Raw genomic sequence first — 18,258 nt, forward strand, 5'->3', positions numbered from 1 at the left:
CACACATTTCAGAAAATATATGAAAATGAGAGCCGTTAGGTGTTTTTTTTTTTTCTTTTTTGTTGTTCTTAATAAACTTTTCCTTGTTGAGCTTTTGTGTTCATTTTAAAAGACGTGTTTACAGATTGAAACACAAAACCAGTCAAACTGGACACTGGTTTTTATCAACAGCTGATGTTTGTTTTTGTTTTACCTGAACTCAAAGAGTCATTCCTGCATGAATTATAGCGGCACAATCGAAATCTTGCCCTTACTTTACCCGACACCCACCTCTCAACCATCCTATAGCTGTATGGGGTTGTCCCATAGGAACATTTAGCTTGCCTGGAGAACACCTCTGTGGCTTGACAAATTTAAACTGGATAGAAAAGACGGGTAAATATAAAGGTTTTTACAGACAGTTAAAGACAACTGAGTCTAGTTTGATTGGTTTCATGGATGTAGATTAGCAGGGAAAGTGCTGACTTTGTGCCCAGCTCTAACTAAAGTCCCTGCAGGTCCGATTGTTCGGCTTCCATTAAATGAAGGTAGGGTTAGGATTACCGCCTCCAACCTGAGTAAGAGCTACAATTACAGACAAGAGTAGCTCCTCCCCTCTGTAAAATGCCAAATAATGGTCCAAATGTGACGACTTTCCTCTTCACTGTTTTCCATGTTTCTTTGATATTTATATGCATGAAATTAGCCCTTTATGCACATTCTTGATAAAGTGGGTTAAACAATGACCGAACTTAAGAGACATCTGTTTTAGTGCTTAAAAAACTGCCAAAAAAGTAAAAAACAAAACAAAAAAAAAAAAAAACCCTATAAGATAAAAAGATTCTAGGGCCTTCCACAGCGGGCCGTTTCGGTGGTTTTGCCCTTTCCCACTGCCTTTGAGGGGGGCCTGAAGGCAGCAGCGCTCTGATCCGAGCGGGTCTTGACTCTGGAAGTGCGTCAACAGCAGAGTGGAGACCGTCCCAGCCCTCAGAGGCTCAGAGCAGAGGCGGCGCGCTGCCTTCAGTCCGAAACATCTCCGAAAGGCGACGGAGTTATAACTGCTCGTTCGTCTTTGAGCGTTTCCCTGCTGGTGGGCATGCTGCGTCCGTGCGTAAAGACGCACTGAGGACTGTTTTCTTTGCCATCGGGAGCGGCAAGCGGACAAGAAGATGTTGGCGAGGAAAAGCATCATCCCGGAGGAGTTCGGTCTCCCGGGGCTCGTCTCCCGGATGCCCCGCAAGCCGGTGTTCAGGGACCGCGTGAACAAAGCGCGCTTCATCGCCAAAAACGGCTCGTGCAACTTGGCGCACAAGAACATCCGCGAGCAGGGGAGATTCCTGCAGGACGTCTTCACCACGCTGGTGGACCTTAAATGGCGCTTCACGCTGGTCATCTTCACCACGACATTCGTCAGCAGCTGGCTGCTGTTCGCCATGAGCTGGTGGCTGGTGGCATTTGCGCACGGAGACCTGGACCCTACGCGTGAAAACATGACCGACTGCGTAAAAAATCTGAAGTAAGGAAAAGCCTGAGTGCTTTCATGTAACCTGTTCCAAGAAAACGAGGTTGTTAAAGTGTGTTTGGTGTAAATCCGTCAAGTTTTGCTCTGTCGAAATTCTTTCTGTATCCGTCTGCACTTGATCCAAACCTCCCAGCTCCCACCCGCCTCCTCTTCTCTTCGCCAACATTCTCCATTTTTAAACTGTGGAAGAGAAAAAAGAGGGAATGAGAGAACTTCTGCTGCGTTTATTTCAGGCAAATAAAAGAGCAGAAGCAGAAAGATCGCATGTGGTGAAAAGTTTTTTGGCACTTCCATGTTAGCGCATCCACCCTCACCCCCATGAATCCTTACCACAGGGAAGGAGAAGACAGAAAGGCAAATAGGAAATTTGCTTTTGCTTCTTGCTTGGAAATGATCAGAATCCATTGTCGGGAACCACTTGAGGTGGCGGTTCCATCTTCCATTGAAATACTGCTTTATTTTCACACTCCCTAAATCTCATAATCATAATCATCATAACCTTTTCACATAAAATTTTTTCTCTTCTGAATTTGCTGATGAAGCGTCTGCACTTTTATCTTATCTGAATTTCAACTGCAGGACATCGACTTGTTCACGTGCTTTTTAATATTGACGCACCAGTGATTAAAAGACCTTCATGAATATTACATCAAAAGTATTTTTGGAGGTCAGCTCTGTTTTTTTCTATGTTTGTCATCATTTCTTGCTTTATGAATTAGTCTTGTGGAAAAGTAGTTGGGGAGCAAATGTCGTGAGTAACAGGGTTTGACCAGACCTGATCTGAAGACCGCAACTCTACTTCCTGTTAACTTCTCAACATCCAACATGTATGTGAATAAATGACATTCAGGGTTAGGGTGCATTTTAGTAATATGTTTAATCAAACTGAATAAAAACCTCAATTTGAAACATGACCTTATACATCAAGTATCTCACATGCATTCTGACCGCTTGGTAATTGTGACCCCATCCCTAACCCCGATCAGCCATGAAGACCTGGATGTTAGAGGTTAAGCCCATTGTGCATGAAATTGGTTGCGATTCAGGATGCGGAAGGCAGGGGGCGCTGTCGAAGTGCTCCTCAATGAAAAAGAGTGAACTGAGCTGAACTAAAATAATTATTTTACCTTTTTTCTGGTTTTACATTGTTTCTTTCACAGTGAAGCTCATTTCAACCATGAAGCGATAGGTCCAGCAGCACCAGAGGAATATTTCACAATAGTTTATCCCCCAGGATATTTGATTTAACTTGTCTTCCCCTCTGCAGGTCGTTCACATCAGCCTTCCTGTTCTCCATCGAGGTTCAGGTGACCATCGGCTTTGGAGAACGTGTGATAACGGAGCAGTGTCCCACTGCCATCACCGTCCTCATCCTGCAGAACATTGTGGGACTCATCATCAATGCTGTGATGTTGGGTAAGGTGCATGAAGTGTTTACCTCAAACCTAAAAGGATCAGCAGAAAATCGATGGTTAAAATAAGACAGAAATATCAACCTCGCTCAGTTTTTGTCGCCTTGGATGCTGTTTATACTTCAGGGCTGCTTTAATTCTTCATGCACAGAGTCACAAGCTGCTGGAAACATTTCTCTGAGACTTTTGCTTCATGTTTACATGACAGCATCACACAGTGTCATGTCAAAGAAACCAGTTTAAGATTTGAACTTTGTGGCATGAAACATTTTCCTGCTGTAAGCATGGATGCGGTGTGGCTATAAAAAAATGATCATGGTCAGCAACAGTGCTCAGGTAGGCTGTGGTGGTCTGAGGCTCAAAGTATACCAGAAAACTATATCTAATAAAGTGTTTTCTTTTGTTTGAGAAGCAAAGCACTTTGGATGTCTTTAAATTTAGCGCCTTTGAGTTATTTTGAAGTGAAATTTCTCCTGAAAGAGACGAAAAGAAACATAAAGCATTTCTGACCTGCGGGTTTAAAGCAGCCTGGCTCTACAGTGCACAATTCCGGCTTGACCCTTTGCCCTCTTTTTAATTATGTATGATTCTGACTCTCGGGTCAGATAGGTTACAGGACTCATTTTTAACTTGAAGAAAAAGGGTTCTGTTGACATCTTCGTTTCCGCTCAAACACTGGCAATGAAGCCATTTTGACTCTTGGCATGTTAAAAGAACTGCGGTGCTTTGTTCCATTCTGACCTATAAGTACTGATGCGTGCATAGACGCACCTGCTCAGGTTAACCTTGCCGAATTTTACCTCCTCAGGTTGTATCTTCATGAAGACGGCTCAGTCGAACCGTCGGGCAGAGACGCTCATCTTCAGCCGCCACGCCGTGATCGCAGTCCGGAACAACCGGCTGTGCTTCATGATTCGTATCGGGGATCTGAGGAAGAGCATGATCATTGGAGCGACCGTCAGGTTACAGGTGAGCCTCTCGTTTTAACCATCAGTAAAATCAAACTCGCTCAACATATGTTTTTGTGTTTTTCTACATGAATCTGAGACATTTTCCATCTAATTGCTGCTCTAAAATGTCAGCTGCCACTTTTTTTTAATAGAAAGTGTAAACTTTGTAAATACGCCTATATAGCTTTGCACATACTCATTTTATATGTACATAGAAATAAAGGTGAAAAATCAGAAGAAACACACAAAGTAAAATAAATACAAATCATAACTAAACAATAAAAACAAAAGAGAAAACAGCACTGCACCACAATCCAAAGATTTAAGACATATAAATGAGACCTCTCACAAATCTTTCCCTTACCAATCACAGTGTGGGCCACGGCCCCCTAGTGGGCCTAGAACGTATCGCAAGAGATCTTTTTACAATAAATACTTTGTGTTTTTGTTCAGTTAACTGAAATAGAAATTTCAGAGTCACAGATTAAAACTTTGATGTGACTCAATCTGGTAAACTTACAGGCAAAAAAATGAAAGCGGGGTCAGAAAGGTGGGTCTTTAGTTTGGGTCTTTAGCCAAAAGATAATGCTTTTTTAAAATGATCTTTGGGACCGGTTCTAATAATTCTGTTTAAAGTTTCAGTGAAATATTCACATTTTTAAAAGATACGGAGCAACTCAAACGTGGGTTTAGAAATGTCTATTATTAAATGTTATTCCTCCTTTCCTGATCTACTTTTGGTCCGTAAGTTCTTTCCAGGTAACAACAAGACAAAAGTTCAACAAGAAAACCATCAGAACATCAAAATGAATTATTGAAAACACAAGAAAAACTTTTATTACATGAGTGTTTTTTTCTTATGTGATGATCAGAGTTGTTGCATCTATTACAAACTGAAGTGCGACTTTTTTTTATTCTTTCAATGAATAAAGAACCAACATGTGAAAGACGTTTTAACCAGATTAAGTTTTCATCTGTTGGTTGAGCTGTTTGTGGCAGTTTTATCTCCGTGAGCACCTCCAGTCTAAGAAAGTTACCCACATTTATTCACGTAACACAACTTTAGTAATTACTCACTACAAAAATGCAGAAATGATCAGCCGGGTACTTTTCTTCACTTTAAATTATATACCCCACCTCTCTAATCACTGAAGTATCTACCAAAATAAAGCAACAAGTAGCTTAGTAAGAAGGAAAGCTTAGATAAGGGGCTGCAGTAAAAATATAACGCCACAGGGGCAAGAGGAGAAATCTTCAGCTTGACTCTACCTCGATGTCGCTATCTCACCCAAATATCTACAGACCCACTTTCAAATATATTGGGATGCTATGTGAAGTGCACAAATCTGATAAATCCATATTTTATTCACAGTGGACACGGAAAGTGTTTAAACTTACCAAATGTGGCATTTTAAAATATAAGAGAAATATGAGCTCATTTTTAATTTGATAGGATGTCTCAAAAAAGTTGGAAAAGACTGTCTTCTTTTAACTACAGTCTGTAAACATCTGGGATCATCTGGGGAGAAACCTTCGGGACAGGAATGATGTCTGATTCTAGTCTGATGGAGGATTTTAGTTGCTCAGCAGACCAGAGCCCAAGCATTAATGCAATGTGCCGGGCATCCAGCACTGATTCTCAGCCTCATTCCTCACGCACAGAGATTTCTCCAAATTCTCTGAATCTTTTGATTTTATTTACTGTACATAGAAAAATAAATATTCTAATTATTGACCTTTTTCTTCTGAAATTGTTCCACAATTTGTATATGCAACATTTTGCAGATTGGTGAGTACAGCTGAGTAGAGTTATGAATTGAGGTTGTACCAAGTTTTATTTGAAGGACTTGGCTTGAACAGGATCAGGCCCTGGGTGATATCAGTTACATATGAAGTCTAATATGTCTAACAATGTGGTTGGTTTTTAATTACTTCAGAATTCACTCAAAATCAATTTTTTTCTCAGGTTTAATCGAGCTGTTAGTTAATTAGGACTACACTTCGTCTGCTTGCAGGTTGTGAGGAAGACAACCACACCAGAGGGGGAGGTGATCCCCATCCATCAGATCGACGTGCAGACAGAGAGCGCTGTGGGCAGCAACAGCCTGTTCCTCCTCGCCCCGCTCATCATCTGCCACGTCATCGACAAAAACAGGTCCAGAAACACATGACGGAGGCTGTGGCTTTATTACACCTGACTGAACCCCACTTTGTGCTCTCCACAGTCCACACAAACAGATAATATGCGATGTGTTATCAACCAGAAAGCCCCTCGGCTGATTTATGATTAACAGAAAATGGCAGAGAGGAGAGAATATTGGCATTTGGCTGCTTTTGCTTTAAAAATAATCCAAAGTAATTGTTTTACCTTTAGTTCTTTTTAAAAGTTAATCACTGGAAAAAGAAAACTCATAAAAGTAACAGTGTAAGAGTGTGAGATAAGAAGATGAGACTCATTTATGCCCTACCGCCACCTGCTGGACAAACACAGACTTAAAGTTTAAATAAACAACTAAAACAGAAACCATGTATCACCTGCACATACTCTGACATACTCTGATATTTAAACCTGGACTCCCCCCACTCTGCCCTCAGCCCGCTGTACGACCTGTCAGCCATGGAGCTGCAGTGCAGCGACCTGGAGGTGATTGTCATCCTGGAGGGAGTTGTGGAGACGACGGGCATAACCACGCAGGCACGGACTTCCTACGTCTCCGAGGAGATCCAGTGGGGCCACCGCTTCGTTCCCATAGTAACAGAGGAGGAGGGCGTGTATTCTGTCGACTACTCCAAATTTGGCAACACAGTCAAGGTAAACGCTAAAACAAAAAAGATCCTGGTGGACTTTTGTTCATTATCATCATCATCATTAAATCACAGCAAAACATTGATTTGGGTCAGTGTCTCTTCCCACTGGTGAACTTGGTTTAAGAGATGTTCGCAAAATGTTCTCTTGTTCCTCCTGCAGGTTGCGACGCCATGCTGCAGTGCCAGAGAACTGGACGAGAAGCCGTCCATCTTAATCCAAACCCTCCAGAAGAGTGAGCTTTCGCACCAGAACTCACTGAGGAAGCGCAACTCCATGAGACGCAACAACTCCATGCGCAAAGGTGCAGGAAGCAGTGGGAGTCTCCGCAGGAACAACTCAGGCCTCGCCGTGCCTAAAGTCCAGTTCTTCACCCCGACCGATGGAGGCCAGAACCTGAACGCCGTCACCTGACATGAGGCCTACCGTCTGCTGGCTCCACTGCTCTTCCTGGTGGGGAGGAAGATCCTGGGTGTTGGTGCATCTGTCTCTCTGATTGGACTCATTCTTCTTCTTTTCACTGGCATATCTAGACTTGTGTCTCGACACGTTCACTGTTAATGTTCCCTGTGTTTACGTTCATGGTTTAAAATGGGTCCTGTTCAGATTACATTTGTGATCTCTAAGCAGTTAAAGTAACATTCCTCTGCGCTGACAGAAACCCAGAAAGCAGATACTAAAACAGATAAGAGACGGATGGAAACTGCAGAATTGGTTGTGTGAGCTTAAACTGATTTCTAAATGACATACAGTGCTTTTCATTCTGAAACACTACGGTATAAAACGTGCAAAAGTGGCTTTAGCCTGCATTCTTTCTCATGGCCATCAGGGGGCTACTCCTCTGGCTCCCAGATCTTGGCTAAAGCCTTAAAACTGATGTCAGTAAACACTTTTCTTTTGGGTTTTGGACTCAATCACTTGTATAAGTTTTATGTTCCTTCTGTAAATTATGGTCCTCATTAGAGTCCATAAGGATGATAAAACATGGATCAGGCTGTTTGCAGACGACTGTATTGGTTTGACCATCACTTCAGTGATGCATCAGTACACAAGCTCAGAGAGTCACAGATTACACATAGGAAGATAATCTTCCGGCTTGTTCTGGTTTTAAGTTACACCAGCACCACTGATGCAGAGGTTTCCTCTTCCCCTATCATTTAGAAAAATACACTGAATGCCTGTGCACTGTAAAACAGAACTGTGGATGAGACATGACCAATGCGGTGACCATAATCGGTCCTTAACTTATATAATGACTGTCATGTTGTATTGTATAAGCTCTGAAAGTTATTAATTAACAGGAAAGTGTTCATTAAGCTCACTAATGAAGTCAGGATCACTTCTATAGACTTCAGTTCAGCTGGACTTTTCTCTGAAACCAAAGGATTTGCCCCCTGCTGGCCATTAGAAAGAATGCAGATTGTCTAAATTCGTCTTTCTTGTCGTTGCCCCCCCCCCCGTTTTCTTTGTTAACCTACACTAGCAATTCTATGCCTTTATCTCAATGATGCTGCACATCAGATACTCAGAATAGCAGCAATAGTATATTCTTAAACACACACAATACCCTTTGTGTTTGTCTGTGTGACCTGCCTGGTCTCAACTTCAGTCACCAGTTCTCTCCACTCAGAAGACGAGATGCTCCCTGACCCAGCTGATGTGTTCCACTTATTGTAATGATCCGCAGACAGAGAAAGCAATCTGAAGATTTCACTCTGGACAAACGAGAGGTTGCATTGAACCTTTTGTACCTTAATGGTTTATTTTAAAAATCAGCATGTTAATGTCTCGTGAAAATAAAAGATTATTCCAGCTTTGAAGTAGATTTACTGTAGCCATGGTGTGCACTGTGCAGAGCGGGAAAAGACTGGGATGTGTTCACTTTTACTGTTTACTGCAAAGGTGTTGTGATTCATTCAGAGTCCTTCTTTATCCTTCACCATCAGCTCAATCCTCTGTTGGCAGTTTTGAGACCACAAATAGTTTCATGTGAAATCAACCAGCTGTCGCATCAGCATTACTGACATGTTTGCCTTCACTGTATCTCTACTTGTTCCGCTTGGTTCCAGTTTCCAGTTCATTTCCATAATCTGTCCAAACCGTGCATGCTGTATTATCACAACAGCAGTACGCAAAAACACCTGGCTGTTGTAAGGGCAGACGCACTGCTTAAGTAATATTTTCTAATTAAGTTCACAATCACTACTAATGAGAAGTCATGGCAGTCATTCACCGTATGGTACTGATTTGTGTATTTTTCACGTATGGTTGTCTTTGTGTTGTTTGAGAATAAATACTTATGTATGCAAATGATGCAAATGCAAAACATGAATGTGGTTTCACTGTCTGTCTGTCACTGAGCAGCAAATGCAGAAACCCATTAAAAAAGATTACATAATTATACTGTTAGACAGTCTTTCACAAATATATAACAAACTCACTAATGCAGTTTATACACTGATTAAGATCTGCTTTTCTTCTAGGATCTTGGCCGACATACCAAATTTCCTCAGCTTCCTCAGGAAATACAGCCGCTGCTGAGCCTTCTTGACCAGCTGTGTGCTGTCAATGTCCAGGTTAGGTCCTCAGTGATGTAGACGCCTTGGTATCTAAAGCTGCTCACCCTCTCTACTTCACTCTCCCGGATAAACAGCAGCTGGTGAGGCCTCCTCTCCTTCCTCGTGTCTACTATCATCTCTTTTGTCTTATCGGTGTTGAGGGTGAGGTTGTTGTCCCCACACCATGACACCAGACCGGCCACCTCTCTCCTATAAGCCGCTTCGTCCCCTCCAGTGATGCGACCAATCACTGTCATCTGCGAACTTCAGTATGGTTTTATCCCTATTGGTGTACAGGGTGTAGAGGATGGGACTGAGGACGCAACGATGAGTAGAAGCCATCCAGCTTCTCCCTGTACTGCCTCTTAGCCGCTGTAATGGCTTTCCTCAGTCCATACTTCGCAGCTTTGTACTCTATCTCATTGCCTGATCTAAATGCAAGAGACCGAGCACGCAGCATGTGTCATAACTGACTGAGATAGAGAAGCAGATCCTCTTCTCTAATGGGAGGAGGCGTCCAGGGAAAGGCCTTATGATCTCCCGCCGCAGCGGGAACGCTTCATCAGCCACAAAGACATGGGGATGGGCTCCACGGTCTTCTCCACCAGGTAGAGGCTGGTCAGGAGACAGATGGAGAGTCCCAGCCCGAAGAGCCTGACCAAAGGTGGAGTTGGCCAGAATACCTTCCATATCCCCCAACATCAATGACGCGGAAGCGATACCCTGCATCCACAACTGCAAGGAGAACAATTGAAAAAGTTCTCTTGTATTTGTGGAACATGGATCCTGAGTTGGGGGGGGGTGCCTTCATCTGGACGTGCTTCCCATCCAGAGCTCCACAGCAGAGAGGGAAGTTCCAGCGCTCCTGGAATCCCTCTGCGATGGACCGCCAGTCTTCAGTTGAAGGTACAGCCATGAAGTCGTCCACTAGACAGTCCCAGATGGTCGTTGCTACCTGGGGGGTGATCTGGCACACCGTGGACACACCGACTCTGAAACTGAATGCGATGGTCCTAAAGGAGTCCCTGGTGGCACATATATATATTACATAATATATATTAGATATAATATAAAACAGTCAGTTGTGTTTTGTTTTAACTTTACGATGTCCTAATTTGATTGGTAGCAACTTTTACCACTACAGTGTGCCAATCACTCATAATTCCTAAACATGTCAATCAGGTAGGAACGAAGTAAGACATTAATAGAAATAAAGAGTTGGATGTTGACATGTAGCCCTTTCCTTTCTTAAATCATTAATATTTTTGAAAAATTAACCTGTGATAAGACATAGCATATCAAGATAGAATTGTTATTATCAGATAACTAAAGATGAACCAGCTTTCTTGATGCATTCTCAATTATCCAGGAAAGTAAACCCTCTGGGTTTTGGTCAGTGGTTGTTGATCAATGGTCATGAGAATTTGCATAATTATGATTAAGGAACTGACCTCCCAGCCCATTGTTCCCTCAGGTGGGCTGGTTTCAGTCATTATGCAAATGCACTGTTTATAAGATTGGGGAAACCTGCAGTCAGCTGAGACTGAAGAAGTCACTTGGATGAGTGACGAAACGTTTCTCCCACAAAACGCTACGTCCAGATGAACAGAATCAACTTTTGGAGATGAACCAAGCTGTTCAGAATTTTATCTAGCTCTCAGTTTTAAAAAGGCTGGTGACCCCTGCTATGGTCTGACAGCTGCAGTTGGATATACAAATATTCGACTGGTTCTATACCAGAATTAAACCAGGTCTAAGTAAAAAAAAAAAAAAAAAAGGACTTATCCGTTAAACTAGCTATGTAATTCCTAAATGCGTGTAGTTTAGGGTAGATTATTTTACCTGGATATGACTGGCTCTGATGAGCCTAAGGTACCAAACATGCCGGTGACGTTTATACCGGTTTTGTAGCTCCTCGGAAATTAAAACAGTACACAACACACGGAGCAACATTTATTGGTCCATTTTTCAGTTTTCATGCTGTGGTGTGAACGACCAGAAATGTGTGGAATAAAGGGCAGACTTGAACGAAGGCCAGCTTCTCAAGTCCATCCTACTCGGCTGTTGAAGAATCCTACCTACGTGACGTAGGTAGGATTCTTCGGAGCACCCTGTGAATTTGGACACAGCATATAAATTAACTCTAAATCATGAAATCCTTTTATTCATTGAACTCTTACAACTGTAAATGAAGTACCTTGGTAACCAAGCATATGATTTTTAAACCTTTTATCAACTTTATATATTTTAACCACTTTTATAACCATGAACTTTTTTCCCCCGTTTTCCTTTATAATCTAAACCTGAATCATTTCGGACGGGGCTACACTCCGGACATTCTTTCACCATGTTAAATTTACTCTTTCACAAGAGTTGAAATTCCAGAGTTAAAGTGACTCTAAATTGAGTCAGGATTTAACACTGACCAACACTGGGTAGTGTTATATGAGATTAACACTACAGGCTAAATTACTCCGTAAAGAGCATTATTTATACATTTAAGTGTGCATATTTTACTCTATTTAATTGATAAATAAACTCAGAATTAGAATGCATATGAAATATATAATTCCCTTTTTTTGGATTGTAACTTGTTGTTTGTGAAGGTTCTCAGTCATCCAGGTCAGCGTAGTCTAAGGAGCTTGGGGAAAAAAAGCGTCTGGACTTCTTTAAGATGCTTGAAGATGTTTCACCTCTCATCCGAGAAGCTTCTTCAGTTCTAGGGTCAAATGGTGGAGTGTCCCCCCAAGACAGACAATGGACCCCCTAATTATCCTCTACCTAATCACACGAGCCAAGGTGTGAAAATGGGTGTAGGTCACAATCAGCCAAGGTTTCGGATGAGCTCATTGTGAAACCTAGCCCCCCGTCATGTGATTTCCTGAGGTCAAATGGCCCAGGATGTGAGTAGGCGTTAAGGTGTCTGGGAAGGGATCTCAGCACTGGATTATAGATGGCGGATAGTTGGTGTTGTTACGGTTCGGCGTTGGCAGTGTATTGTTTTAGGCGTTTTGTTTTGGCGTGACTGTTATGTGTTTCCTGTTTTACTTTGAAAGTCTGTGTTATCTTAGTGTGCAATTTACGTGTCCCTGTCTCGTCAGTGTAAGCGTTGCCCCAGCTGTGTTTCCCTCTTGTTGTCCATTTCCTGATTGCGCCCTCTAGGTATTTAAACCCTGTGTTTCAGTGTGTAAGGGTCGCGATCTTCCCCCCCGTTGTAAATAGTTTGGCGCCTTGTGTTGTGATGTAAATAAATATCGTATTTTGCTTTAAAGAAAATAGTTGTCGATACTTTCGTTTTGGGATTATTTTTGTGGAAGCCCGTATTAGTCTTTTTTATGAGTTCGCCCTCCTTAAGAGCAGTGAGCTTGGGGGCCCTTTTTCCCTTATTTCTATTTTTCCTGAGTTGCACGCCGGTTGCCTAGGCCGGGGTGTAACAGTGTCGTAAGCCACCGCCTCTGTCAGCTATAATTTTTAAAACACAACTGTGTTTTATAAACTCTGATAGAGTCGTTGCATTTTGACATTTCTAATTTAAGACTGCTGATTTTGCTGTGTGCGTAGCAGCAAAGAAAACAAGAATGATGAGCGAAGCTGGACTCTGATAACGTCTTGCTCTGCTCTCTGTGTCAATGACGCCTCACATTGATTTTGTGAACAAGGTTTTCATTTTAACCACTTTGATTTAAATTTTGCGTAAATAAATCCATATGAGAGTTTTAATTTTAATGCACACTTTTAACCAAAACAACAGAAACTAACACAAACACCACTTAACAAAAAGCTGGCACAATAAAAGGTGATGGACTAACGTCAGTCATTGTGAGGATTATGTGTAACAGGACAAAGAAAATCCCTAAAAATACTTCATTTTTTAGATTTATGTTGTAGTTATGTTGTTATTAATTTTTTACTGAAATACTGGCAACATTTCATACCTCTATAAGCTACTGAAGTAGAGTGTTGTATTTCAACAAGCTTATTGAATTATAATATTATAGTTTTGTGTCAAGACTATTAATTTTTATAATCTTCTACTTAATTACAAATCCAGAACTAATTAAACCAGGATCTGAAAAAAAAAGTAATTTTGCTCAAAGATCCAAACTTCAGCTTCTGTTTAGGATTTACAGTCTAGCAAACAGAGCTTAGATGTAGCTCATCTCAACATTAAGATTCTGTTTCCATTCTTAACCTCATTTAATACATCTAAAATTGGACAGAAAGCAGCATTTATCCATTACGTCAATTTTTTTATCCACCATCTTAGTCAACAGTGTATTTCCTTCTCATTGCTCTCACAGCAGCATTTAAGGCACACAATGGATCATCATCATCTTTAGCTATGGTGAACAGGAGGAAATCCTCAGAGAACATGAAACAGCACAGCCGACACATTCACTGAAGGCTGGTGGTAATTACTCAACTCACCAGTGAGTGCTAATCATGTGTTCCTGTCAATATTAATCACATGATCATTGTATAATTTGCTAAAACTCAGTCAGTCGTGGGCTTTTTCTGCTTTATGGCTCCACACTGGTTTGCGTTTCTCTATGAAGGCGCGGATCCCCTCCTGCCCGTCTCTCAGAGCCAGGTTGTCGACCATCACCTTTGATGCGGTGGCATATGCAGCATCGCGACCTTGAGCCATTTGTCTTAGGAAGGAAACATACAGAAACAAACACCACATATTTTAATTTATATTTAATTGTGTTGTGGTTTGCAGTGTTTTGTGTTGTTTCACTTTAAATTTGTTTAAAAGGAAAAAGCTGAAAATTTAAATAGTTAAAAGTTAAAATGTAGATAGTTGGTTTTTGTATTATATGATTTATTTATTACATTTTATGTGGAGTGAATAAATAAAAGTATATTTACGGTGGCCCCTAAAGACAAAACACGTACGACCGGATTTGGTGTGTGGTAGTAACAGGTAAATGAACATTTTTTTAATTATTTGAATATATATATATGAGTGCTTGTGTATAAATACACAAACAATACACATATGCTTTCAATTGTGTAATGTGATCTAGGTAGCTCTGTTTTGAAAGGTCAGCAATGTGTTTTGGAGTTTGTACGTGCTTTGTCTGTAGGGGCCACAGTATATATTTATATTGAAACATATATAAATAAAACCACTTTTTTTACATTAGTAATTCCTTTTGTGCATAATTTTATGTTATTGTTAATAATAAATTAATTAAAGCAACAAAATAACCTGAAGATCCGGTTCGGAGCCGAAAGAGCCGACTCTTTTTAGTGAGCCGAACCGAAAGAGCCGGTTCTCTAAAAAGAGCCGGAGATCCCATCACTAATTCCTCTGAAATTATTGCCATGGAAACCGTCTGTCAGTTTACACACTGTAAATTCTCACCTTTGGAAAGTGGCCTTTCCGAGGGCTACAACAGGTCGGCTAGCTTTACAGATACGCTGGGCGATGGCTAATGTTTCCTCTTCCAACTGCTCCTCCGGCACCACTTTACTGACCAGACCGTGGAGCAAAGCATCATGGGCTGAGATGGGAGTTCCTGTGAACAACATCTCCATAGCAACCTGTTTAAAAGAAGGAAGGTGTGTATTGATTAGAGCTAAATACTAGAATACTAAGGATGTTTGTTCACAATTGAGTAGATCCAAAGAGAGACAACATGTTCTGAACACGTGTCCTCTTAGAAGAATCAAAATCCAAAAGTGATATTGACTTCAAGTGATCCAGAGCTGAATGACAGACAGATTGATAAACTCCAGAGAACAGCTTCCTGTTTTTCATGAGTGCCTCATAGAAAACAGGGTTTAACTGAGAACTTTTCTGTTGAATAATTTTCATGATGTTCATTTATAGACCAAGCTAAGACAGGGTGTAAATAAAGATTTAAAAAGGACCTCGTGTACCTTTAATTTACTCGTAGTGACTGTAATTACTTAAACCTTCAAAACAAATAACAAAAATGTTATAATTGATTATTAAAGAGAATAAACAGAAAACAGCCTTTAAAAAGCAGACGTTTTTTAAATGACTTCGGTTTATGATCATTTCTGATTTTATCTTGATCTTTCGCATAATGTCATGTGAATAACGAACTTTTCTAAGTCCTAACAAGAAGAAAATCTAAAAGTTTCCATCAAATGAAACTATAAAACCAAAAATAAATGGAGGACCCCTCACCTTCCTCGGCACCGCTCTGCCAATGGCCACCGCCGGCGTCGAGCAGAACAGACCCACGTTGACACCTGGAGTAGCAAAGGTGGACTTCTCCGTCACCACAGCGATGTCACAACTGGCAACAAGCTGGCATCCGGCTGCTGTGGCAACACCGTTCACCATGGCGATCACTGGAACAGGTATGTCTTGTATCAGCGTCATCACCTGCAGCACAGGGCGCAAATCATAATATTTAAAACGTTTTTCCTTCATATTTATATTTATGTGGAGATCTGATGTTTCCATCATTTGGGACTTTTAGTGATTTCTTTGAATTGTTCTAAGGAGAATAATGGATTTACACAAGTTGCGAAATTCAGCTCAAAGCTCAAAGTAACCATGACATTCATGCCCACAATGAATGGATGGAAACTTGTGACCAGAACTGTACCTGAGTGTCTGTAACAAAGCAAACAGTACAGTGATTTGTCAGCATGTAAGCTGCAGTCACAGTAAAAACACAAAACAAACAAACCAAAGAAGCTGAGGTGGATAGATCGATCTTTGACAGGGCAATCAGTGGTTTTGATAACAAAGTCCACCTTATATATAAAGTTTGTCTCTTTTTCATGTTATTTTAAATTAAGCAAATTTGGCTTTTTGGTCACATAAACTGTCTGAAAACATTTGTTTTTATTTGTTGTTTCAATATGCATGGCATGATTCATTACATTTTAATTCACAAAATTATCAATAAACGTCTCAGTGAATGACAAGACAAGAAGACAGAAACACTAACTGACCTCTGAGCAGGTATGAAACACCTTTGTGTGATATTCTCGACCCTGAGCAGATGTCAGCTCCTTCAGGTCGTGTCCAGAGGAAAACACCGGACCTTTGGCTGAAATACACAAAACAAGGTCAGACTGGCATTTGGCTTTCTCTCTGTCACACACGTAATAGACAAACACCAACCTGATAGGATGACAACTCTGAGATCCTCGCTGTCAACATCAGCTAAGATGTTCTCTCGGAGAGACTCGAGCATGGACAGAGACAAAGCATTCCTCTTCTTGGGGTTGTTTAGTATTATTCTCCTGAAGATGAGAAGAAATTTTTTTTTTTATATATATTTCTTTAACATATTTCAGAACAATTTTCACCAAGGTTACAGAAATCATCTTTAAAATGATTCTGTAATATAGGCGTCTGCCACCTTTTTCCCTCTTTTATTTCCCATCTTTGATTTGGCTGAAGGTGATGATGTAGAGTGTCGTAAATAGATATTTGCCCCTTTCCTGATTTCTTAATTTTTGAATATTTGTCACACTTAAATGTTTCAGATAATCAAATAAATTATAATTTTAGAGAAAGGTCTGAATACCAGCAGACCTGCTGAATGGAGAAATCACTTAAATAGAGCCTGATGACCATGATCTAAAGAAACAGCTGAGAAACAAAGTCACTGCACCAATGGTGGCACAACCAGTTATTAGGTTTAGGACACAAATACATTTTCACACAGGACCAGGTACGTTTGGAGAACTTCTTTTCCTTAATACATGAAAACGTAATGTAAAAACTTCATTTTGTGTTGACATCATAGTGGGTGAAGACAGGAGAAAAACAGAAAAAAATGGTCTGGACATTACAGACAGTATAATGTTCACGTTGTTGCTCATGAAATTCAGATTTCGAGCTTTTGTGCATTTAAATTAAACCAGTAACCTGAAAACATGTTCCCCATTGTTTCCAATTCAGAATAGCAGACATTTTAACCGCTTTTCAATGACGTAATATTCATCCCGAGTGTACTTTGTGTGTACGTGTTGGTCTGACACACAAACTGAGGCACTGTACGGATCACTACAACAAACTGCTGTTGTGAAAGTCTTGCTCCATAATTGTTGTGCATCTGTATAAGGGACCAGATACGGTAACTAGCTGCACCTTATTCCGTCGCTTTGCTGCTTCAGTGTCAGCGGCTCCGCTTCGCTCTGCGAGTAGAGACGAGCGCCGGACAGCAGCGCGGTTTTCCTGCCTAGCTGAAGCACACCGAGGCATGTACACAGTACGCTCCGTGCCATCTTGCCCGTGGCCGCTTCGTCTTCACACTCACTTCCGGTGTTCTGAGAATCCATCCCGCCTGACAAACCATCCTACCCGTTGTTTCTACGCATGCGCACAACACGAAATTCACAGTGTTGCCAATTTAGCAACTTTGTCACTATATTTAGCGAGTTTTCAGACCCCCTTAGAGACTTTTTTTTTTCTAAAAAGCGACTAGCGACAAATGTTCCACGATGTGGAAGAGACATAAAGTAACCCTAAAGTAACCCTAACCCTCTCCAACAGCGTAGGTTACAATTACATCAGCATGACCAATTATGCAAATTAGGCGATGATGTCATTTTTATTATTATTAGTCCTTTATTTATCCAGGTAAAAAATCTCATTGAGATTAAAAATCTCATTTTCAAGAGAGACCTGGCATCATGGCAACAAAAGTCAAAATACACATACCACATAAGTATATAACATTTAAAACAAATACAATATCCCATACCAACATGTGTAAAATATACAATAACAGATCAAATTAAGAGTACATTAAAAACAATCACACTGATCAAAAGAGTTATTCTCTCGTTCCTTTAAGACAGACTTAAACTCTCCCAAGGTAACCAATTCTGATCATTTCAGTTCCTTCTGCAGATTATTCCAGGAAGCAGGGGCAGCGTATTTAAAAGACTTTTTCCCCAATTTTGTTCTGATTTTTGGGACAATCAATTGTATGATATTGTGAGAACAAAGGCTGTATTGGTTGTGGTTTTTACACATATAAACAGATAAATAAGATGGAACCAGCCCAAGGAGAGATTTATAGATAAA

At 40.8% G+C, this 18,258-nt stretch overlaps 2 protein-coding genes across 2 annotated transcripts; one reads left to right on the forward strand and one right to left on the reverse strand.

Annotated features, from left to right (window-relative positions):
* Nucleotides 1–540: 540 nt before the first annotated feature.
* Nucleotides 541–9,067, forward strand: kcnj8 (potassium inwardly rectifying channel subfamily J member 8). The gene is made up of 6 exons (XM_040035812.1): nt 541–1,495; nt 2,769–2,917; nt 3,722–3,882; nt 5,879–6,018; nt 6,459–6,675; nt 6,832–9,067. Exons 1-6 carry the CDS (start codon nt 1,149–1,151, stop codon nt 7,081–7,083), a joined length of 1,266 nt encoding a protein of 421 aa, XP_039891746.1. The 5' UTR covers nt 541–1,148; the 3' UTR covers nt 7,084–9,067.
* A 3,858-nt stretch (nt 9,068–12,925) lies between these two features.
* echdc3 (enoyl CoA hydratase domain containing 3) lies at nt 12,926–17,522 on the reverse strand. The gene is made up of 6 exons (XM_040036078.1): nt 17,317–17,522; nt 16,342–16,463; nt 16,170–16,267; nt 15,391–15,591; nt 14,599–14,777; nt 12,926–13,879 (listed from the first exon to the last, which is right to left on the reverse strand). Exons 1-6 carry the CDS (start codon nt 17,505–17,507, stop codon nt 13,726–13,728), a joined length of 945 nt encoding a protein of 314 aa, XP_039892012.1. The 5' UTR covers nt 17,508–17,522; the 3' UTR covers nt 12,926–13,725.
* Nucleotides 17,523–18,258: the final 736 nt, after the last annotated feature.

This window comes from Simochromis diagramma, unplaced genomic scaffold, assembly GCF_900408965.1.
Source record: "Simochromis diagramma unplaced genomic scaffold, fSimDia1.1 OVJJ01000816.1, whole genome shotgun sequence".
Classification (NCBI taxonomy): domain Eukaryota; kingdom Metazoa; phylum Chordata; class Actinopteri; order Cichliformes; family Cichlidae; genus Simochromis; species Simochromis diagramma.